We start from the raw sequence: 24919 nt of genomic DNA, 5'->3' as shown, positions 1-24919 counted from the left end.
CACTATGTCAAATAATAGAAAAAACGACGTCATACTCAAAACTGGGTCATGTGGGAAGAGGTGAGCGATTCAGGACCATCATGGTCCTCTTGTTTTCAGAAAGGGAATGATGCAAATTGATGACTTGTTTTAATTTACAAGTATAGAGTGACCTTAACTTGTATGTAACAATTAAATAACAATTATAAATTTTATGTTCTATAATTATTTTACCTGTTACTTTAGATGACAAGACATACAGACGCTTTGAAAAAGTAGATATGGCTATTAAACATGTTTCATAAGCCTATTAATAGACTGTAGAAACATTGAAGTTGATGATTCAGCAAAAACAAAACCTTATTATACTGTTGTAATAAGATTAAAACAGATGTGGAGTTTTCGTTCAGTGTTTTAGGAATATATAGAAATAGATTATTAGCCAACAGTTAGAACATTTGCAGTTTCAGTCAGTGGAAGACATCACATAAAATAGACATGCACACAAATATATTGAATATATTCAAATTGACCACAAAGGACCTTTTGATATAACATCACTGGAGCCAGGTTGGACATTGCCAGACTTCTGGAAAGTTGGGAAAAATGACTGGACATTTGGTCTGGCAATGTCTGAAAATCTGTCGGACCGAAAAACAATTCACCAGACCGAAAATTAACTTGAAATGCAGAACCAGAAAAAGCCTCAGTAAACTAACAGTTTAACATGTTGTTTTACAAGCTATGCACAAATCTTCGCCATTTATCATTTATATTAAGATAGAACCTCTTCATTTCGTACTCCTTTTTGCTTTCTGTACGTTCAGCATGTGTGTATTTTCATTAATTTCGGGATTCTGCAACGGTATTTTTTTAATGACACCACTTTGTCCGAGATGTTGTGGTTCTTGGGATAAGATAAATGTCGGTCAGTCAGCTTTCCGGAAGTCTGCATTGCCAAAAAATTTGAAAAAGGCCAGACCTGCCCCTGCCAATTTTTGCTTTACCCTAGTCTTTTACTCACCCACTCTCCTTTGTTGGTGAGAATATCCAACGGATATTTTTAAGTCTTCTGCCACATGAGCACCACTTAATGTTCTTGTATAAGGTAATTTAAATTTGCTTGGAAGGTTTATCATATTGATTAAGGAGCACATTTTGTCTCATGATAAAGCATGCAGCCTGTATGCAGCATGCATATTATTTTGTATTATTTGCGGAAAATTTGTGTATTGCAATTATTATTTCTAGGATCATTTTGAAACCTGCACAATGTCACGACTCTCGTGATTATTTGCACTTGTGAGTAATAATTTAAAGTCCCACCAGTCTGTCATATTCTGCTCTGGCTACCTTTGAATGAAATGACTCAATGTGACATTTAACATGGTGCAGCTTGCCTACAAGACTTACAGAAATAGTGAATTTCCATTTAAGAAAATTGAAATATCTTAAATATCAGATATTTATATTTAACAGTAGCATTTTGAATTACCTCCCTTTTAAGTCAGTTTGCAAATATTTTTTCATCTTCAAACCATTTCTACTTTTTGTCTCCTGTTTTTGGTGTTTTCTTGAAATGGATCTGAACCAATTTTGTCATTAGATCAAGGTACAAGGACCTAATTATGGCTGCAAGATAAGTGTTTCCAGATAAGGCAAAATGACTTGATCTCCGAATAAAGGATTGATCAGAGGCAGTAAGAGTTGAATCAGCAAACCTTGATGAATGATAATCAACCAAAGTAATGCTATCGATTCTAGGATGGAATTCATTGCTTTTTAATGAACTATAAAGCAGTGGTACAAATACTGGGTCTGGACTCTTTGACCTTGCGTTTTGTGTTTTTCTCCCTGTAAAATATCGATTTTTGAAAATGGGAATCGATAATCGATCGACCCAAAAAAATCGTTGATACATCGATATCGTTTCTATCGATGACAGCCCTAAATTAAGATGCTGTCAGTACAAATGAAAATGGATTTATTTGAAGTCATTATTTGATTACACCTCAAGGTCAAGGTCATTTGTTGTATTATTGCCGAGTCATTCACATCAAACGCTTGGAGTATTTATATCATGTGCAAGGTTTTTTTAAGCTCACTTGAGCACAAAGTGCTCATAGTGAGGTATTGTGATCTGTCGTCCGTGAGTGCGTCAAGTCGTCCGTTGACAACATTTGTGTTTAAATGACATCTCCTTCAAAACCAGTGAATGGATTTTGATGAAACTTGGCCGTGATGTTCCTTGGGTGGTCCTCTGCCAAAGTTGTTCAAACGGTTCCGCTTGGTTGCATATAGGGGCTGCCAGAGCTAAAAATGGAAAAAACTTCAAACGACATCTCCTAAACTGATTTTGAAATAATTTCACAGAAATGGTCCTTATGTCACCCTCTAACAATATTGTTCAAATTATACCGATTTGTCAAAAAAAACATGGCTGCTAAAGGGCGTTGCCACTTTTCCCTATATGTATATAGTGGAAACTTTAAAAATCTTCTTGTATGAAACTGCTTGCCCGATTTTAGAATAATTTTACACAAATGGTCCCTGTGTGACCCGGGCCGCTACCAAGAGTGTTCAAATTATTTCGATTTGTCAAAAAACATGGCTGCCAGAGGGCGTGGTCACTTTTATATGTATATAGTGGAAACTTTAAAAATCTTCTTGTGCGAAACTGGTGGCCCGATTTTAGAATAATTTTACACAAATGGTCCTTGTGTGACCCTCTACCAAGAATATTCAAATTATTTTGATTCGTCAAAAAACATGGCCACCAGAGGGTGTGGTCACTTTTCCCAATATGTATATAGTGGAAACTTTAAAAATCTTTTTTATGTGAAACTGCTGGCCTGATTTTAAAATAATTTTGCACGAATGGTTCTTGTGTGACTCTCTACCAAGATTGTTCAAATTATTCTGATTCGTCAAAAAACATGGCTGCCAGGGGGCGTGGTCACTTTTCTTCTCTGAATCAATAATAGCTAGAATTGTAATGTCTACCATAATTGTTCAAATTAGTGCCCTAGGTTCAAAAGTGTGTGTGACATGTATATAATATAGGCTAATATAGAAGAAACCTAACTCTGTACTTATACAAACACACTTGAAGCCTTGTACACAGGTGAGCGCTTTAGGGTCAGTGGCCCTCTTGTTTTATTGTATTATCTTAAGTAAAAGCTCTTTATTGTAAACATCAGTCTGTTGACATCATACTTGTAACATAGATGAATGGTCTTACATATTTTACAGGGCTTGCACAGACCTGGAAATATCATGGAAAATCACTAACACGGAAATATCATGAAATTTCGAAAAGATAGATCTTATCATGGAAATCCCAAACAGATCATGGAAAATCAAGAAATTGCCTTGAAAAATTCTCTCAAGCAGAGTATTTTACGAGAAAGTTTTTTAAATATTGTCTGAACTTAGTTTTCGTTAAGTACAAATAGTTTGAGTACGAACGTTTGACTCACGCGGCGTATTTTACCTCGACACCAGCTGTTGCTACGACAACATTTCCGGTAAATGGCAGCGCCCACGACCAGCGTGAAATATTTAGTAAATCTATAGGAAACTGCAAATTTAATTACGAATGGTGTCAGAAGGAACACTATAAAGCATGGTTGAAACCATTCAAGGCCGATCTCATCAAAGCATCGTGCACTGTTTGTGACTCTATCATAAATTTATCAAATATGGGCGAGCCAGCAATAAAGTCACACATGAAAGGCACGACCCATGAAAGAAAATTCAACGAACATAAAAAGACGGCCAATTTGAGCTTATTTTTTTAAGCCTTTTACCAAAATTGAGACCAGTACCAGTGGTGAATCTAATGAACTGCCGATTACACTACCCCCCCCCCCCCCCCCCCCCCCCCCCAACTATTGGTGAACTAATAATACCCCCTCCCCCTGAATCTTACACTGGTTCAAGGAGATTATATGCAATAATTTGCCTTAATGTCATGTAAAAGCAATACATTACCGTATCATGGAAAATCACTGAAGATCATGGAAATATCATGGAAATTGAGTAACAGAATTCTGTATGAACCCTGATTATAGTATACTATATAGCCTGGTGTAGATCTGAAGCAAAATTGTGACATAGCACTTTGAATGAAATGAGAGATAGTATGCATTAATGAGTAGAAATCTGGGTCAAGGGGGGAGTCAGGTATAATTATGTAGCAATGGGCAAACTTGTAAAATGTGAGAGCGGAATTCAAGACTGCAGGAAGAGTTTATGCATGAATGTAACAAGTGATTAAATCATTATCTGAAAGTGTTCAGTCTGGCTGAGAAAAGCCCAGAATGTGTCAGACTGGATGTTAAGAATTCACTTATTTCTGTTTGTATTAAATTAAAAGTTGTTCTATTTTTGGTCTCCATTTGAATGGAGTACAGTCTGACATTTCCTTTCTTCTAAAATTTCAGATGTCTGGTGTTAAAATCTTGGAAAGAGCTTTAAACTAATATCACCTATTTAAATGATCTTTATCCATTTATAGAAAGTCTGTCTTAGCAAAACTAGCTGGTGCATTATGTAAAAATTGCAAATACATTTATAATCTAGGCTACAGACATTGAGACATGACTGTGTCTTTTTCTTGCTTTTGTTTATGGGCTAGAAAGAATGTGTTTTGCTGGCTCTTTTTGATAAGATTAGAAGTCTTGGATATATTTTGGTCCTTAAAACACAGATGGCTAGGTTTTTAGTTCCCTGTTTTAAATAAATCTGCATTAATTTTCCTTAATATATAACAGATATATGACATGTAATACGCTAGAAAACTATAATGTAACAAAAAATTAGTAAATATTCATAATTTCATTTTTTGTTTTTTATTGTTTTGATATTGTGATGGGCTTAGATTTTCACCTGAACTGTTTGATAGTTCGATGTCGGAATGCCTAAACAAAAAGTAGATTTTCCTATCCTGACATTTGCAATAATCTTGTCTTTCCTAAATATTACGCCTGTCTTGACGATCAGTATTATAGAATAGACTTTAAAAGCAACAAAAAATGATCGATCCTTTAATCCCATGGGCTTTATTATGTCTCCCCAGGAACATATTGTGTTTTTGCCCTGTCCGTGCCGTCCATACTCCGTCAACTTCATTTCCGGCAATACCTGAACCATTTGACACTAGACTCAAACTTCATAGGTGTAGGCTGCTGGAGTAACACCGTATTATGTGGACTGTTTAAAAGGCCAAAATGGATCATCCTGATTAAACCCAGAAGGGTCTATATTTGTCTCCCAGAGTAGAGACCTATTGATTTTGCCTCCATCCGGGTCCAAGGTCACACTCATTTCCGATCAATAACTAGAGAACCACTTGACCCAGAAGTTGAAACTTCATAGGATGATGGCATGACAGAGTAGATGACCCCTATTGATTTTGGGTCACTCTGTCAAAGGTCAAGGTCACAGGGCCTGAACATTGAAAACCATTCCGATCAATAACTAGAGAACCACTTGACCCAGAATGTTGAAACTTCATAGGATGATTGGCCATGAAGAGTAGATGACCCCTATCGATTTTGGGGTCACTCCAAGGTCAAGGTCACAGGGGCCTGAACATTGAAAACCATTTCCGATCAATACTAGAGAACCACTTGACCAGAATGTTGAAACTCATAGGATGATTGGCCATGAAGAGTAGATGACCCCTATCGATTTTGGGGTCACTCCGTCAAAGGTCAAGGTCACAGGGGCCTGAACATTGAAAACCATTTCCGATCAATAACTAGAGAACCACTTGACCAAAAATGTTGAAACTTCATAGGATGATTGGCATGAAGAGTAGATGACCCCTATCGATTTTGGGGTCACTCTCGTCAAAGGTCAAGGTCACAGGGGCCTGAACATTGAAAACCATTTCCGATCAATATCTGAGAACCACTTGACCAGAATGTTGAAACTTCATAGGATGATTGGCATGAAGAGTAGATGACCCCTACGATTTGGGTCACTCGTCAAAGGTTAAGGTCACAGGGCCTGAACATTGAAAACGTTTCCGTCAGTAACTTGAGAACCACTTGACCAAATTGAAACTTATAGATGATTGGCATGCAGAGTAGATGACCCCTAACGATTTTGGGTCACTCTGTCAAAGGTCAAGGTCACAGGGGCCTGAACATTGAAAACCATTTCCGGTCAGTAACTTGAGAACCACTTGACCCAGAATGTTGAAACTTAATAGGATGATTGGTCATGCAGAGTAGATGACCCCTAACGATTTTTGGGGTCACTCTGTCAAAGGTCAAGGTCACAGGGGCCTGAACATTGAAAACGTTTCCAGTCAGTAACTTGAGAACCACTTGACCCAGAATGATGAAACTTCATAGGATGATTAGTCATGCAGAGTAGATGACCCCTAACGATTTTAGGGTCACTCTGTTAAAGGTCAAGGCCACAGGGGCCTGAACATGGAAAACCATTTCCAATCAATAACTTGAGAACCTCTCGACCCAGAATGTTGAAACTTCATAGGATGATTGTTCATGCAGAGTATATGACCCCTATTGTTTTTGGGTCACTCCGTTAAAGGTCAAGGTCACAGAGCCTGAACATGATAACCAGTTCGATCATAACTTGAGAACCACTTGACCCAGAATGTTGAAACTTCATAGGATGATTGAACATGCATAGTAGATGACCCTATTGATTTTGGGTCAGTCTATTAAAGGTCAAGGTCACAGGGGCCTGTTCATGTAAAATCATTTTTTGGAAATAACTTGAGAACCACTTGACCTACAATGTTGAAACTTAATAGGATGATTGGACATGCAGAGTACATGACCCCTATTTATTTTGAGGTCACTTGATCAAAGGTCAAGGTCACAGGAGCCTGAACAGTGACTTGAGAACCACTAGGCCAAGAGTGTTGAAATTTAGCGGGATGACTGGACATGCCAAGTAGATAATCCCTATTGCAGCCAACCATCAGTGTCTCTTTGACTTCTGCTCCTGACCCCTATTGACTTCTTGCCTATAGGACTTTGCATTGGGGGAGACATGCGCTTTTTTACAAAAGCATTTTTTAGTTTTACCTTGCTTTCTCTGTGAGCAATTGCAATGCATTGTCAAGCTTAGAACTAGCTTATATATTGCAATATATAAACCCAAAGACTCTAATTTTAAATGAAAATTGTTTCCTTCAAGCGTAACTGGTCAGCAGGATCCTGTTATATTGAACATTTAATTGGATAATAAATGGGCCGCTGACTAGCGTTTACTGTATGTGTTGAATTACTTCCCTTTATAACTCTTAACTTCTCTTTAATACAGGGCATTTTAAGTATATCAGAAGTTTATTAACTAAAGATGAAAATAAAATAAACTTATCAGACTAGTAGCTAGTAGCAAAGTGTAATTGTTCTGACAAAAGACAATGTGTCTCATTGTTCTCCACCTCTGTTGTCAGTTTCTTGTAGAGACAAAGACAGTATTGATACGAAATCTAGAAAGGACTCACAGTTTAAGTTAACTGACTGAAGGTTATAAAGAAATACTGTTGAAAAATTAAGTGTTAAACAAACACATCATCAGCATGTAGCAGGCAAAGTTGGAAAGTTGGTTTTGTTCCAATTTTATCTCAAGAAATTGTTGTTCTTTTTTACATAAATATCATATATAAAACATTCAACTACTAGATCTGAGGCATTTTGGGTTTGTAGAAATAATTTTGACCCATTTATTGGAGAGTTCATGAGTATATATTTCAGTATAATATTGTGCTTATTGTTCTCAGTATTTGCTAAATCATTGATAAATTCATCAAACACCTGGAGGTTGTATACCTAGAACAGCCAGTGATGTGATTACGGAACACAAGCTGTTTCCCATTATTGTTGCTACTGTCTGATTGTCATGTAACAGGTAATATTGACAGTAAACAAGTAAAAAAACTCTTGCTTTTGCAGTACTGTTGTCCTAGTCCTTGTCTTGCAGGGTGTATAAAATAAATACATGGTTTTCTAAATTTTTGTCTTTGGAGCTGTCGTCATCAGAGATCTATCGCTGAGCTTTTCCAGAGAACCTTACCACAGAACCATTGTCTGGCCTTACTGCTGCGGGCTTTGCATGTTTCCAGATCTCTAGCAAAGAATCTTTGCTCAGAGCTCATATGCTGAGCCCTTCCTAGATCCTTTGGTCAGAGCATTTGCTTGCTGCATTTCCAGAGGATGTTATTGATCCCAAGTTATAAATAGTTTGCATTATCTGCAAGTTTCTATATCCATAAGAAAAGTTTTTGAAAGTTTTCACGATTGTCTTAACTTTTCGCCAAACTATATTGTACTGTTTTATCATTATAGTTTAGCTTATAGTCACTATGTTTGTCATGACACATCATTTTATTTTACAATTTCTGTTTTATTTCAGTACACGATGGGGTAACAGCAAAAGTACGCGGGGCTCATACTGTTACATTCAAGTTGGGTCCACTGTTGGAGATGTGGAAATTTTAGGGGAGCCAATAACTGATAGCAATGGCAAGGTGAGTTGAAAGTTTTCAGATTTTTACCAAAGGACTTAAAGGGATATGTAGATATTTTTTCAGGACATAGATCCCTGATTAGTAAAATAATTTTAATTAAAAAATACTGATTATAAATAGTTTAAAGGATACTAATTTTTCGTTCGTTGTTCTGCCTGTGAATCCCGTTAACTAGCTCAGATGTCAGTAATGGCATTATTGGGAAAGGTCAAGGACAATTTTGTCATTTTAATTGTTGTTGTTAATCTTTATAAAGCAACTTGCCGACAGTTTGGGGGAAATTCTTCAACATGTTCATTTCCACCAAATGTATAATTATATGACAATTTATATGAGCCGTGCCATGAGAAAATCAACATAGTGGCTTTGCGACCAGCATGGATCCAGACCAGCCTGCACATCCGTGGATGCGCAGGCTGGGCTGAATCCATGCTGGTCGCAAAGCCAATATGTTGGTTTTCTTATGGCGCGGCTCATATATAGTTTTGTACAGTAGGTTTCCCATTCAGAATGTTTGTGTCATTGTCAGAACAGTGAATGGTTCACTCCATTCTTAATCATAAGAGTTATGATTGACAACAAAATGCGCTTGGGACTAGACTGAGTCACCTCCCATTTTTACCTGTGTTCAAGTCTTCCTTCAGAAAGGACTTTGTTTCCTGTAGTGAATTAATTAATTATAATGGTTTTACAGAAACTTGCGTACAATTATGAATGTTTAGAAATTGGTGTAAGTTTTAATTTGGTGCAGCAGACAGATCTTAAGGTTCTTGGAATGGTACCAATAGTTAGGTAAGCTTTGAACTATTTGATAACAAAACCATAAACCATTGCACCTCTGTAGACAGCCTGGATACACTTACCCTGAGGTTTGACGTAATCAGCCATTTCTTCAGACTTTTTTTATCAGAGGGAATTTGAAATAATTTGGCACAATGATATCTGTGTAAAGACTGCCATATTTTGTATGCTGAAGAACCAAAATGCCATGTTTTGAAGTTCAGGTTCACACCTAGATAGTAATTAATCATGTATTCAAAGTAAGATATTAAATGTGCTGCACCTATTTGTCTGTAAATTACAGTTGATTATTTTTACCCTGACACCAGTTAAACAAGCTAATTATTCCTTTATGTGGAACTTTAGTGTAACAAATTAGCGATGGGGCGTTCTATTGATGTTATCTTCAACCACTTTGGTCAAATTACTAATTTCCAGAAGACCAGAAATGTAAATTTTTGATAATTAATAAAAAAAATGTGGTTAGCTGGTTGTCAATTTTTCTAACTGATATTCAAACAGTTAACTGATTAAGAAATTAACCTTTGACAACTCTAATTCAAAGGATAAGTTAAATGGGACCATTTTAATTGTATGTTTATGCTGCATGTACAATTTCAGGTGACTGAAGAGCTCTGTAATTTTCCTCAAGGAGAAAGATGATTATTATTTTAGTTAACTTCTTGCAGTAAAAAGCTAAATTACTTGGATTTTAAGACGATGTCAGTCAGGTTGCCACATGCAAAAGCAATACCAGATATTCATGTTATCTTGTTGCCAGGCAGGTCAAGAAATTATGTACATGTTTGTGACAACACTTATTACTTAAAAAGTAACAGAAAAAATGGACTCTCATAACTTTTTAGCTCACCTGAGCACAAAGTGCTCAAGGCGAGGTATTGTGACCGGTCATTGTCTGATGTGTGTCATCCGTCAACATTTGCCTTGTGAACACTCTAGAGGCCACAGTTGTGACCCAATCTTTATGAAACTTGGTCAAAATATTTGTCTTGATGATCTCTAGGTCAAGTTCGAAACTGGGTCATGTGGGGTCAAAAACTAGGTCACTACATGTAGGCCAGATCAAAAGAAAAGCATGTGAACACTCTAGAGGCCACAGTTGTGACTCAGTCTTTATAAAACTTGGTCAAAATGTTTGGCTTGATGATCTCTAGGTCAAGTTCGAATCTGGGTCATGTGGGGGTCAAAAACTAGGTCACTCAGTCAAATCAAAGAAAAAGCTTGCAAACACTATAGAGGCCACAGTTGTGACTCACTCTTTATGAACCTTGGTCAGAAAGATGATCTCTAGGTCAAGTTCGGAATTGGGTCATGCTGGGTAAAAAACTAGGTCACCAGGTCAAATTAAAGGAAAAGCTTGTGAACACTAGAGGCCACAGTTGTTACTCAATCTTTATGAAACTTGGTCAGAGTGTTTGTCTTGATGATCTTTAAGTCAGATTTGAAACTGGGTCATGTGGGATCAAAAACTAGGTCACTAGGCCAAATCAAAGGAGAAACTTGTGAACACTCTAGAGGCCGCAGTTGTGACTCAATCTTTATGAAACTTGGTCAGAATGTTTGTCTTGATGATTTCTAGATCAGATTTAAATCTGGGTCATGTAGGATTAGAATCTAGGTCATCAGGTCAAATCAAACGAAAAGCTTGATAATCCTCCAGAGGCCACGTTTATGACCCTATCTTCATAAAACTTGGTCAAAATGATGATCTTGATGATCTTTAGCCAAGTTCGAATCTGGATCTTCTGGGGTCAAAAACTAGGTCACCTGTTAACATGTGCATGCAATAGGGGCTGCATTTTTCATTTGATATGCATGAAACTTGGTCAGAATGTTTGTCTGCATGAATTTTGGAATGAATTTTTATCTGGGTCACTTGCGGTCAAAAACTAGGTCACCAGGTCAAAGCAAAGAATAAGCTTGTTTACACCCTAGGGGGCACATTTTTGATTTTATCTTCATAAAACTTGGTCTCATGAAGTCTTCAATGATCTTAAATCTAGGTCACTAGGTCAGATCAAGGGAAAAGCTTGTATACACTCTAAAGGCCACTTTTTTGCTCCAGTCTTCCTGAAACTTTGTCAGAATGTTTGGTTTAATGAAATTTTTAACAAGTTCGAATCTGGATCATGTGGCGTAAAAAACTAGGTCACTAGGTCTAATCAAAGAAGATGCTTGTTTACACTCGATTTTTGGTCCAATCTTAATGAAAATTGGTCAGAATATTTGTCTCCATGAAATCACTTGGTAAAGCATGTTTACAGTTATGGTGTGTTACTCAGGTGAGCGACCTAGGGCCATCTTGGCCCTCTTGTTTCTGTAACAGTAACAAACATCATGCCTGAGAGATTCTTAAATTGACTTTTCCAACATTTTTACGCTCCCTCACAAACAACACAACACAACACCATCATGACAAAGATGAAGAAGATGCTATTCAAGAAAAATGTCAGCGTTTTTTGATGAACTCTATTTTATGTTTGAAAATTGTTGGTAACATCAAAGATATGAGCTATATTTAGAAATAAGTGTCCTCAGCTGCACAGTACAGTAATGTTATTGCACTCTGCAGTCATTAAAGATGTTTAAAGAGAATATTAAAATCCTTTCTTTGTAATTTGTTGCTAAAGAATGTCTCATTGGAGAATGTTAAGATGGAAAAAAAATATTTACAAAGCTTCTTATGAATGCTATAAATATGGAAGGCTTTCTGAAGCCACCTTTTATAGGAGTACAAGATTTAATGTATATAAACCTACTTTAAGCTCTCAGTTCTCATAGAAATAATTGCTATTTCATACTTAAAGAGTTCTCTTAGGTCATATACATAAAGTAATCTTAAATGAGTAGTTTCTGAACATGTTATAAAGGAATTAATAATTAAATAGATAGCCAAATCTTCCTGTTACTTTGATATCAGTGCAAAGGTTTCAGAAGACTAAATTGCAGTGTTGGGAGGGTAGCAATGGCACAGACTTGCTGTTATTCCTGTTTTAGGGCTGCAAAAGTGATTGAAGGTCCCTGTATCTAAGTATTGTTAGAAGAAATTGCAAACTGTAAGTATATATCATCATGTGTTGCAAAAGACTAAAATATCAAGTGTTGGCTAGGTTCATTGCATAGGACTAAATTACGAAGTAATATTGTAATCAGTTCCAGTATAGAAGGCAGAGAGTGTAAGCTAATTTGCTAAGTAATGGAAGATTTAAAACAATTGATTCCTGTGGGTAGATTGCTTAAGACTAATTTTTAAAGTGTTTATGATCAATAGTTTCTTTGCAGAGCTGAAAGTCCTTGAAAATACTAAACCTACAAATTATGAGCTAATAAAAATAATGTGGACCTCTTGTAATTATTTACAACAAGAAAGTTTTATAAAAACTTTACATTTTAGGAACTTCCTGGTAAAAGATTTGTTTCGCTGAAAGTTTTCAAGTACAATGTTGGTACTGTTTGTAGACCTATGTCTCCGGTTTCACAGTTTACAACATTGCTTGTTTTATTTATTTGTATAGATAAACAGCACATCATTATGCTTTTTAAAACAGCAAAGTAGAAAGAAAAGTTATTGAAGTTATAATTAATCTCCAGTTAATTTTGACCAGTACATATAACCACATTATAGGTTCTTCCATTTAATTTTGATCAGTAAGTAACCCCATTGATTAGTATGTAACCCCATTGTAGGTTCTTCCAATTAATTTTTGATCAGTAAGTAACCCCATTATAGGTTCTTCCAATTAATTTTGATCAATAAGTTACCCCATTGTAGGTTCTTCCAATTAATTTTGATCAGTAAGTAACCCCATTGTAGGGTCTTCCAATAAATTTTGATCAATAAGTAACCCCATTGTAGGGTCTTCCAATAAATTTTGATCAATAAGTAACCCCATTGTAGGGTCTTCCAATTAATTTTGATCAATAAGTAACCCCGTTGTAGGTTCTTTCAATTAATTTTGATCAATATTAGTTACCCCATTGTAGGGTCTTCCAATTAATTTTGATCAATAAGTAACCCCATTGTAGGGTCTTCCAATTAATTTTGATCAGTAAATAACCCCATTGTAGGTTCTTCAAATTAATTTTGATCAATAAGTAACCCTATTGTAGGTTCCTCCAATTAATTTTGATCAGTAAGTAACCCCATTGTAGGTTCCTCCAATTAATTTTGATCAGTAAGTAACCTCATTGTAGGGTCCTCCAATTAATTTTTGATCAATAAGTTCTCCCATTGTAGGGTCCTCCAATTAATTTTGATCAATAAGTAACCCCATTGTAGGGTCTTCCAATTAATTGTGATCAATAAGTTCCCCCATTGTAGGTTCTTCCAATTAATTTTGACCAGTAATTTACCCTATTGTAGGGTCTTCCAGTTAATTTTGATCAATAAGTAATCCCATTGTAGGTTCTTCCAATTAATTTTGACCAGTAATTTACCCTATTGTAGGGTCTTCCAATTGATTTTGATCAATAAGTAACCCAGTTGTAGGTTCCTCCAATTAATTTTGGTCAGTATGTAACCCTACTGTAGATGCCTCCATTTAATTTTTCCCCCTGTGATGTATTTCCCATACCATTACTAATGCACTATCTCCAAAAGAAAAATATGTGTCTGAGGTTTTATTTAAATCATAAAACTTTATATCTAATGCATGTCTTGAAATTAGTGCTGCTGTAACATAAATTAACTGCATTTAAACTTTTCTTTAGCAATATTGCGAAGTTTATTTTTTCTTTTGGAAGAGAGTATCAGCTGATATTTAAATGCCTCCTTGATTTATTTAATGACCGCTGTGAAAGCTATATTATGTCTTGTTCCCATCAAATAGTAGCAAGATTGCAAAATTCCCTGTTTACTGGATGGAATTGTCTAATCATTAATGTCAAACTGCTATTATGGTAAATTAGAGAAATTACCCAAGAGATAGTATTCCATATTAACAGATTTTAGTGTTCATGTAATAACAAGCAAATTATGTGCTATGGTGCTCAGTTTTATTTTGTTTACGTGTGAAGTGAAAGGGCTGCTTTCCATTGAATTTTATTTACCCTTTAAGTGCTGTTTGCAGTTTCCTAGTGTTTTTGTTTTGGGACAGACATGTTGACAAGTTTCTCGGCCTCATATTTAACATATTTGTTGCAGTGACAGAGTGAAGTCGAGTTCAATGTAGCCAGTTCATAGAGTAGTGCTTAAATGCAGCCTTCTTTGAGCATCTACATGTCCAGAAAGATACAAGTTATGTTTGGTCTATATTATACATTCTGTACATTCTGTCAAATGTTCAGGGTCAAAATAAAAAGAATGATCCATACGAGTACTAATTTTAAATTTGCTTACAAATTTCATACATGTTTGAACAAGTGAAATGAAATTATGTTCATCCAATTGTTACGAAATGAAAGTTTAATAAGGACCAAGAAATTAGACATGTTTCTTATCTAACAGAAAATGTATTTGATAATCAGGACTTCGAGTGGTTTGTCGTCTAATTTATCATGGTGCAGTCAGTTCGTATGTGCAGGAATTAAACCACGAGTGCGTTAGCCCAAGTTGTTTAACATCTAAGCATCTGAACTACGAACTGTGGTAAATAAGGTGACAAACCATAAGAAGGCCGGCCTTGATTGTTTTTATGCTCCCTGAAGGGTAAGCAAATAGTTGTCACTTCATTCATCTGTTTGTCCATCCGTCCCACCATTCTTGTTCGGACTATTTCTCAGCAACCACTGGTTGGAATTTAACGAAATTTCATTGAGCTTCACTATTAAGAGGAGATGGTGTTCCAGTCGATTTTTAGCTCACCTGTCACAAAGTGACAAGGTGAGCTTTTGTGATCGCGCGGTGTCCGTCGTCCGTCCGTGCGTGCGTCCGTAAAATTTTGCTTGTGACCACTCTAGAGGTCACATTTTTCATGGGATCTTTATGAAAGTTGGTCAGAATGTTCATCTTGATGATATCTAGGTCAAGTTCGAAACTGGGTCACGTGCCGTCAAAAACTAGGTCAGTAGGTCTAAAAATAGAAAAACCTTGTGACCTCTCTAGAAGCCATATATTTCACAAGATTTTCATGAAAATTGGTCAGAATGTTCACCTTGATGATATCTAGGTCAAGTTCGAAACTGGGTCACGTGCCGTCAAAAACTAGGTCAGTAGGTCTAAAAATAGAAAAACCTTGTGACCTCTCTAGAGGCCATATATTTCACAAGATTTTCATGAAAATTGGTCAGAATGTTCACCTTGATGATATCTAGGTCAAGTTCGAAACTGGGTCACGTGCCGTCAAAAACTAGGTCAGTATGTCTAAAAATAGAAAAACCTTGTGACCTCTTTAGAGGCCATATGTTTCACAAGATCTTCATGAAAATTGGTCAGAATGTTCACCTTGATGATATCTAGGTCAAGTTTGAAACTGGGTCAAGTGCCATCAAAAACTAGGTCAGTAGGTCTAAAAATAGAAAAACCTTGTGACCTCTCTAGAGCCCAAATGTTTCACAAGATCTTCATGAAAATTGGTCAGAACGTTCACCTTGATGATATCTAGGTCAAGTTCAAAACTGGGTCACGTGTTGTCAAAAACTAGGTCAGTAGGTCAAATAATAGAAAAACCTTGTGACCTCTCTAAAGGCCATATTTTTCATGGGATCTGTATGAAAGTTGGTCTGAATGTTCATCTTGATGATGTCTAGGTCAAGTTCGAAACTGGGTCACGTGCGGTCAAAAACTAGGTCAGTAGGTCTAAAAATAGAAAAACCCTGTGACATCACTAGAGGCCATATATTTCATGAGATCTTCATGAAAATTGGTCAGAATGTTCATCTTGATGATATCTAGGTCAAGTTTGAAAGTGGGTCACGTGCCTACAAAAACTAGGTCAGTAGGTCAAATAATAGAAAAACCTTGTGACCTCTCTAGAGGCCATATTTTTCATGGGATCTGTATGAAAGTTGGTCTGAATGTTCATCTTGATGATATCTAGGTCAAGTTCAAAAGTGGGTCACGTGCCATCAAAAACTAGGTCAGTAGGTCAAATAATAGAAAAACCTTGTGACCTCTCTAAAGACCATATTTTTCATGGGATCTGTATGAAAATTGGTCTGAATGTTCATCTTGATGATATCTAGGTCAAGTTCGAAACAGGGTCATGTGCCGTCAAAAACTAGGTCAGTAGGTCTAAAAATAGAAAAAAGGTTGTGAACTCTCTAGAGGCCATACTTGTGAATGGATCTCCATAAAAATTGGTCAGAATGTTCACCTTGGTGATACCTAGGTCAAGTTTGAAACTGGGTCATTTGCCGTCAAAAACTAGGTCAGTAGGTCAAATAATAAAAAAACCTTCTGACCTCTCTAGAGGCCATACTTTTCATGGGATCTGTATGAAAGTTGGTCTGAATGTTCATCTTGATGATATCTAGGTTAAATTTGAAACTGGGTCAGCTGCGATAAAAAACTAGGTCAGTAGGTCTAAAATTATTAAAATCTTTTGACCTCTCTAGATGCCATATTTTTCAATGGCTCTTCATGAAAATTGATCTGAATGTTCACCTTGATGATATCTAGGTCAGTTTCGAAACTGGGTCACGTGCGGTCAAAAACTAGGCCAGTAGGTATAAAAAAAATAGAAAAACCTTGTGACCTCTCTAGAGGTCATATTTTTCATGAGATCTTCATGAAAATTAGTGAGAATGTTCACCTTGATGATATCTAGGTAAAATTCAAAAGAGGGTCACGTGTCTTCGAAAATTAGGTCAATAGGTCAAATAATAGAAAAACCTTGTGACCTCTCTAGAGACCATATTTTTCAATGGATCTTCATGAAAATTGGTCAGAATTTTTATCTTGATAATATCTAGGTCAAGTTCAAAACTGGGTCACATGAGCTCAAAAACTAGGTCAAATAATAGAAAAAACGACGTCATACTCAAAACTGGGTCATGTGGGAAGAGGTGAGCGATTCAGGACCATCATGGTCCTCTTGTTTCATAGAGTTATTGCCTTTTGATTATTAAACAGAAGTGTACTATTGTACAATTCTTGTCTAGAGTATTTCTCAGCAAGCGCTGGTTAGAGTTTAGCAAAACTTCATAGATTCCTTCATCGAGAGGTTTTGCTGTAACTCTGTGATTCCAGCAGGTATGAAATTCCATACCTCCTGTTTTTATTTCGATGTAAATGAGCTGTGAAACCAAAATTTGTAGTCTTGTTTGGCGCCATATAACCTATACTGTGTTGGTGCGCTGTAAAACTCAAATAAATAAATAAATAAATAAATAAATCATTGAGAGGAGATGCACATATTATATTCATGTTCTGGTTGGATAATTTTTCACCGAGTTAATGCCCTTTGATTATTCAACATTAGTATACTGTTGTACCATTTCATGTCAGGAGTATTCCTACGCAGCCACTGGATGGAATCTATTCACTTCAAAGACGAGATGCCCATATTATTTTCATGTTCCGTTCAAATGATTTTCACTGAGTTATTGCCCTTTAATGATTGAACATTAGTAAACGATAGCGCCATCTTAGTCAGGAGTAATTTTTTTAGCAACCACTGGCTGGAATTCAGTGAAAATTCATAGGAATTGCTTCACATGTTTATTGAAATATTTTGATGAAAGTTATAATGGGCTTAATTTATTTGAGAAGTAATGATTGGGATGTCATGTGGCAATTTGGCGTCTTTTACTGATGTCATAATGCTCTCTTAATTACCTGTGTGTGCATGTACCCTTGTTTTTCGCAGAATATACAGAGCTTGAACTTATTCTTTGTTTAACTGGCAGTCAACTCTAGCCATATTAGAATACATAATAACATTGATTCTAAATACAATATTTTTGATGCAAACAAGATTTGACCTGAATATAAATCAGTCTGCTAATTGGGGAGAATATGATATTAGTGTTTATGGCTATTCAGTCTCGGCACTACTTAGATAAATTGTAGAATAGTCAATAGTCATTTCCCACGAAGTCAGTTACAAGACAGGATTCGCTAGCAGTTTGGTGGCTGTAGATCTTCTTCCAGTTACCAGCAAAAAGAAATTTTGTTCACAATGTGACATTTTTCAGAAACTCAAAATTAATATTTCTATGTGTGGGGTCAAAGAAACAAGTTTGTCGCATTTAATGGGACAGAACGTCTTTGGTTATAATGTAGGTTTGGTTCCTGGCCCTGGCAGAAATAATGAGGCAATATAACCAGGCTTGGTTCCTGGCCCTGGCAGAAATAATGAGGCAATATAACCAGGTTTGGTTCCTGGCCCTGGCAGAAATAATGAGGCAATATAACCAGGCTTGGTTCCTGGCCCTGGCATAAATAATGGGGCAATATAACCAGGTTTGGTTCCTGTCCCTGGCAGAAATAATGAGGCAATATAACCAGGTTTGGTTCCTGGCCCAGGCAGAAATAATGAGGCAATATAACCAGGTTTGGTTCCTGTCCCTGGCAGAAATAATAAGGCAATATAACTAGGTTTGAGTCCTCGGGCTATCACCAGGTTTGGTTCCTGTCCCTGGCAGAGATAATGAGGCAATATATCTAGGTTTGAGTCCTGGCTTTCACCAGGCTTGCAAGGTCCTGTCCCTGGCAGAAATAATGAGGCAGTATAAACTTTGTTTGAGTCCTGGCTATCACCAGGTTTGGTTCTTGTTTCTAGCAGAAATATTGAGGCAGTATCACCAGGTTAGGTTGCTTGTCTTGGCAGAAATAAATTGTTGGTTAATTCACCAGATTTTATGATTCATGGCCCTGGTGGCAGAAATATTGAGGTAACTATAAGTCTATAACCAGGTTTGGTTCCTGGCCTTTGCAGAAATAGATTATTAATGCTTATTATTGCTTAAGTATTATATATATGCTTATTATTGCTTAGGACATATATCACCAGGGTTATGTCCTGGCCCTGGCAGATATTACTTGTCAGTGATTCTCTTCTTGTTGTAAAAGATTAGATTTACTGGTGAAAGAATATGAAATAAAATATTTATAATTGACAGTTGCAATCAGAGATCTTGGATTTAGTCTGTCTTGTAGCAAGATGATCCCCAAGTATTTATACAAACTGTAAACCATTCTACATAGTATTGATGAAATGTTACTTTATTTGTCAGTGTAAGTCACATACCCATTGATGCAAAAATCAATCGATGCTACTTAATAGTTATGATAGATTAATACTTAGTTTTCCCCTGGGAATTATTTAGGTATATTATGCAAGTGGCATGTAATACATTATTGTCAGTCTATCAGAGTCAACCAGATTATATCCATATGCTAGAATTCTTTTGTTTTCTGGGATTCCATGTCTAGACAGTGCAGAACTTTACCATTAGTGCACTGTCTCCTGTGACAGCTCTTGTTAAGCATGCCGCTTCCTGAAGAAGGCAGTACTTGAGTGTCTTTGTAGTCCGTGACCTCAGTGAGATTCAAACTCATGCCTTAAACACTAAATCCTTACACCACAGATCCTCTTTTCTTTACTCTGCACTAAATTGTATTACATCTAAGGCCATACCAAATTGATTAATAGTTCTTCGGAAAATTTTCAAAAAAAATGGGAGCGGGCGAGCGAAATTTTTTTTTTTTTTTTTTTTTTTTTCTCAATTTTGATTTTTTTCAGAGGCGGGTAGCTTTTACATGGAGCGAGCGGGTATTTTTTTTTTTTTTTTTTGCAGTTATGACTATACATGAAGTTAACATTTCTTTAAGAATAACACAGAACTTAAACATTTACAGTGTGACTAAGACAGTAGATAGCTTTTCTGTATGTTTTAAAGACTACATGAATGGTTTTGCAAATAAATTCTTGCTAAAACTCACTGAATCACTTTGTTTTTATTTTGTATTTATAATTACTGAGGTTGTATTTATAATTACTGAGGGATGAGTGTCTTATTTTTAATTTTGATTGTTCTACATTAATCTGAAGGCGTGCCCATTTAACGGCAGAGGATGAGGAATATTTAAGACAAAGCAGGCACCCAAGTGGAATAACATATCTTCTGAAACCCAGTTAGATGGCTTCGACACATGAGCAGCTTTGTTTCAAACGGTAGAGGTGAGGGGAAAGTAATAAATCACTTGACCAATGAGACCAAACGGAGTTGGGCACACAAATGCTTCAACATTGCTCGAATCCATTGGAATAATTTCTTAACAGATAAGGTTAGCTTAAGTTTTTGTGGTAGAGGTTCATTTCAGTCAAAAATGATAACAGACGGACAAAAAATGATCCCAATAGGGCCACTCTTTAAAAGTGTTATTTGTTGTGCTTTGATTGACCAAGAAATTTTGAGTTGGGAAGGTCTGTTTTTTTTTCAGATTCTTTCTTTCAATCAATTCATAGCCAATTAATATACAAACAGGGAAAATTGGGGTTACAATACGACAGAAATTATTTTTTATATCTACACAACTTATTTGAAAAGCTGAACATTTTTTAAAAATGAATATATGCATTTTGATAGAATATCTGACTGCCGTACTAAAGAAGTTACGTTCAAAATGATTTGGGCCTGAGACAATTAATGTGATGGATCAGTCAGGATCTGTGAACAAACTTTTTTTTCAAGAAAGCACTGGCTTTGGCTCTAGATCTAAAATATTTAACTAAACAACTGATAACAAATGGTTTGAAAACTTTATCTGAACAATATTTCTATGTTTAATCCAAATATTTTCAATTTGAATCCCCGTGGCCCTGCACGTCTTACAAGTCGGGCTTTGTTCTTTTCACTGTATAATTTGAACAATCGTAGAACATGTCTACTTCATCACCTACAGGCACATCGAAGGCCATGTGTGGCACTAGCACAGACACTCCAGATTTAAAACAAATGATGAACAACACCATAATTCCTGACTTTTTGAGTTTGTGTCATCAGCTACATGTTACCATTACGAACGCATGGATTCCGATCAATATCACTTTGATGCATTAAAACAGCAATAAAACCTGTTTACCGTTATCATTCCGGACCGCGTAATCAGAAAAAAAAAATATTTTTTTCGGCGATTTTTATGTACGTGCGGGCCAGTGATTTTTTTTTTCTTTTTCTCGGGAATGAAATCATTGATGCGGTAGTTCCGACGAACGACAAATCAATTTGGTATGGCCTAAAGATTTAAATTAATCAAAAATACAGTTGAATTGGCCTTAACAGTCACCTGTATTTAGCAGCCACTTCCCTTAAGCAGTCGCCTGTATTTAGCAGCCACTTCCATTAAGCAGTCACCTGCATTTAGCAGCCACTTCCATTAAACAGTCACCTGCATTTAGCAGCCACTTCCATGAAGCAGTCACCTGTATTTAGCAGCCACTTCCATTAAACAGTCACCTGTATTTAGCAGCCACTTGCCTTTAGCAATCACTCAGCAAACTTCCCAAATTGGCTTGTGTTCTTATTTTAGTTTGTCTAAATACTACTACTACTACTACTGCTACTACTACTGCTGCTGCTACTACTACTACTGCTGCTGCTACTACTACTACTTACTTTACTACTTACTTGACTACTTACTACTACTACTACTTACTACTACTTATTTACTACTACTTACTTACTTATTAGAGGCGACACAGTTGGGCTAGCCAGTCTTCCCTGTGAGTCTCTTGATTCTACCAGCTATCTGCCCATTGTATCTTACCCAGGCTATTGCATCTCCTGAGGCAGTACTCTATCTAGTACTGAACTCGAATGTAGTCTGTCATTTTTAGCTCATCTGATTTTTTGAAAAAAAATGATGAGTTATTGTCATCACTTGAGCGGTTGTCGGCGTCTGCGTCGGCGTTGCCTGGTTAAGTTTTATGTTTAGGTCAGCTTTTCTCCTAAACTATCAAAGCTATTGCTTTGAATCTTGGAATACTTGTTCACCATCATAAGCTGACCCTGTATAGCAAGAAACATAACTCCATCTTGCTTTTTGCAAGATTTATGGCCCCTTTTGTACTTAAAAAATATCAGATTTCTTGGTTAAGTTTTATGTTTAGGTCAACTTTTCTCCTAAACTATCAAAGCTATTGCTTTGAAACTTGGAATACTTGTTCACCATCATAAGCAGACCCTGTACATCAAGAAACATAACTCCATCTTGCTTTTTGCAAGAATTATTGCCCCTTTTGGACTTAGAAAATCAGTTTTCTTGGTTAAGTTTTATGTTTAGGTCAGCTTTTATCCTAAACTATCAAAGCTATTGCTTTAAAACTTGCAACACTTGTTCACCATCATAGGCTGACCCTGTACAGCAAGAAACATAACTCCATCCTGCTTTTTGCAAGATTTATGGCCCCTTTTGGACTTAGAAAATATCAGATTTCTTAAATTGGTTAAGTTTTATGTTTAGGTAAACTTTTTCTCTTAAACTATCAAAGCTATTGCTTTGAAACTTGCAACACTTGTTCACCATCATAAGCTGACCCTGTACAGCAAGCAACATAACTCCATCCTGCTTTTTGCAATAATTATTGCCCCTTTTGGACTTAGAAAAATCATTTTCTTGGTTGAATATTATGTTTAAGTCAACTTTTCTCATAAACTATCAAAGCTATTGCTTTAAAACAATCATAAGTGGACACTGTACATCAAGAAACATAACTCTATCCTGCTTTTTGCAAGAATGATGGCCCTTTTTAGACTTAGAAAATCATGGGTAGGACAATATTTCTATTATACAAAAAAAATCAGGTGAGCGTCAGCACCCGCAAGGCGGTGCTCTTGTTTTAGTCCAAGCCATTACCTCATTTGATTTTGTATAATCAGAGGGTAGTACTGAATTATTGAACCTGTCACACTTTTTTTTAGATAATTATTGCATAAATAGCTTGAAGTGAATAGTTTGATGTTGATTAAGTGTAATGTTTACACTGGATTTGTAATCAGTCCAGAATTCAGAGCACACTAGTGCATAAATGTTGAAACATTTGGTAGTAAACAACTTTTGGTTTATGTCTGTATCAATGCATTTTGAACTACATTGGTAATATGTCAGTACAATTATATAAAAAATAATGTAGGGTTTTTTCGGGGGGGGGTTTTTGTTGAATTAATTTTGAAATTCTTTGAGAATATTCTAAGAACTTCTTAACCCTCGAGTTTTCTTGGAAGTGATATTTTATGTTCTATTTTTAGCCGAGACATGTTAACGTGTTATGTATTGTAAGTTCATTCAATGGAAAAAAGTTTTAAAGAGACACTCCTTAAGATTTTTGTCATCTGATTTCATTAATATTTTGTTGTTAATTATAAATAGAAAAAGATAAGAGGTCATGAAGTGACTTCTAAGAAATATATATATATATATATCAAAGCTTTGTAGTTTGTAATAAATATATGTACGGCATGCACTGTAAAGACATTTTTGTAAATAGAAATAATAAATATTCATCATTCTCAAAATACATCAGCTTAAATTCTAAATACAGACTTAACAGTTTTTGGTATTTTATAGGCGTTGCTATTGTGAAATAGTACAGTATATTTTAGAGACTTGTCCCTTCGGTAGATTATAAGATATAATATTATGTGTGACAAAATGCGATTAATTGGCTAGACTAAGACCTTCATTATTCTTACAATTAATCATTTTGAAAGAGAGCAAGACTTGGAGACAACAAAATTAACATTTTAGGTAAAAATCCGACACTAGGTTATTATGTCATATATGAGCCGTGCCATGGGAAAACCAACATAGTGGGTATGCGACCAGCATGGATCCAGACCAGCCTGCGCATCCACGCAGTCTGGTCAGGATCCATGCTAACTAACAGTTTCTCCAATTCCAATAGGCTTTAAAAGCGAAAAGCATGGAGCCTGACCAGACTACGCGGATGGGCAGGCTGGTCTGGATCCATGCTGGTCGCAAAGCCACTATGTTGGTTTTCCCATGGCAGGGCTCATATATATTTTAGACAAGTTCAGCATATATGACAATTTGTAAAGTAAATTACATAAAATGTGATACACTCTAGGTCAAGTTGACAGCAGTGTTGTTAATTTGTTCATTCCTGTATGACAAGAAGCTACAACAGTATGACAAACTAATGGGTTAGGGTCGCAGGTAGATGAAATATGTAGTTTAAGTTATACAGTCAAGTTTGCTTTACGGAGTGTTGAAGGCATTAGCTTTAAAGAATGGTCGCAGTGGTCCAGTAGTAACACTATTTGACAACAAAACAGGGATTGTAACAATGGTTCGATATGCAGCTCTATCAACTTAAATACAGTCGAGACTGCCTTAACGACCCCCTGAATTTAGCGACTCCATGTCATATGCGACACTATTTTGATGCTCCGGATGCAATTTACTATTAAAAGAGTCTGAATTAAGCAACCCCCTGCCTTACGCGACAAGGGACTGTGGAATCAGGCTCCCGAATCGATATTTAGACTGTTTTCAGCGACTTTGAGACGCTCCCTTGCAAGATTTTACACGATAGAGTTACAGTTCTTTATCTCGCGTGAAGTTGTTTGAGACAAGAACTTATTTGTTTACAAAAAAATGGCTGATGAAAAAACATAAAAAAGAACTGTTTTGACATTAGAACAGCGTGTTAAGGCACTTGAATTGCTCGATTAGGGAAAACCAGCGTATAAAGTCGCTGAAGAATTCGGAGTCGG

At 36.2% G+C, this 24919-nt stretch overlaps 1 protein-coding gene across 1 annotated transcript in view; it reads left to right on the top strand.

Annotated features, from left to right (window-relative positions):
* The window catches only part of LOC123547363 (spermine oxidase-like), a 94587-nt gene that overhangs the window by 41389 nt on the left and 28279 nt on the right, over positions 1-24919 (top strand). The window contains exon 4 of the mRNA XM_045334392.2: positions 8383-8497. Within this exon, the coding sequence (XP_045190327.2) occupies positions 8383-8497 (115 nt within the window). The remainder of the gene's footprint in view (positions 1-8382; positions 8498-24919) is intronic.

Source organism: Mercenaria mercenaria, chromosome 9 (assembly GCF_021730395.1).
Source record: "Mercenaria mercenaria strain notata chromosome 9, MADL_Memer_1, whole genome shotgun sequence".
Classification (NCBI taxonomy): Eukaryota; Metazoa; Mollusca; class Bivalvia; order Venerida; family Veneridae; genus Mercenaria; species Mercenaria mercenaria.
Note: the sequence above shows the minus strand (reverse complement) of the source record. Positions and strands in the feature narration are given on the sequence as shown.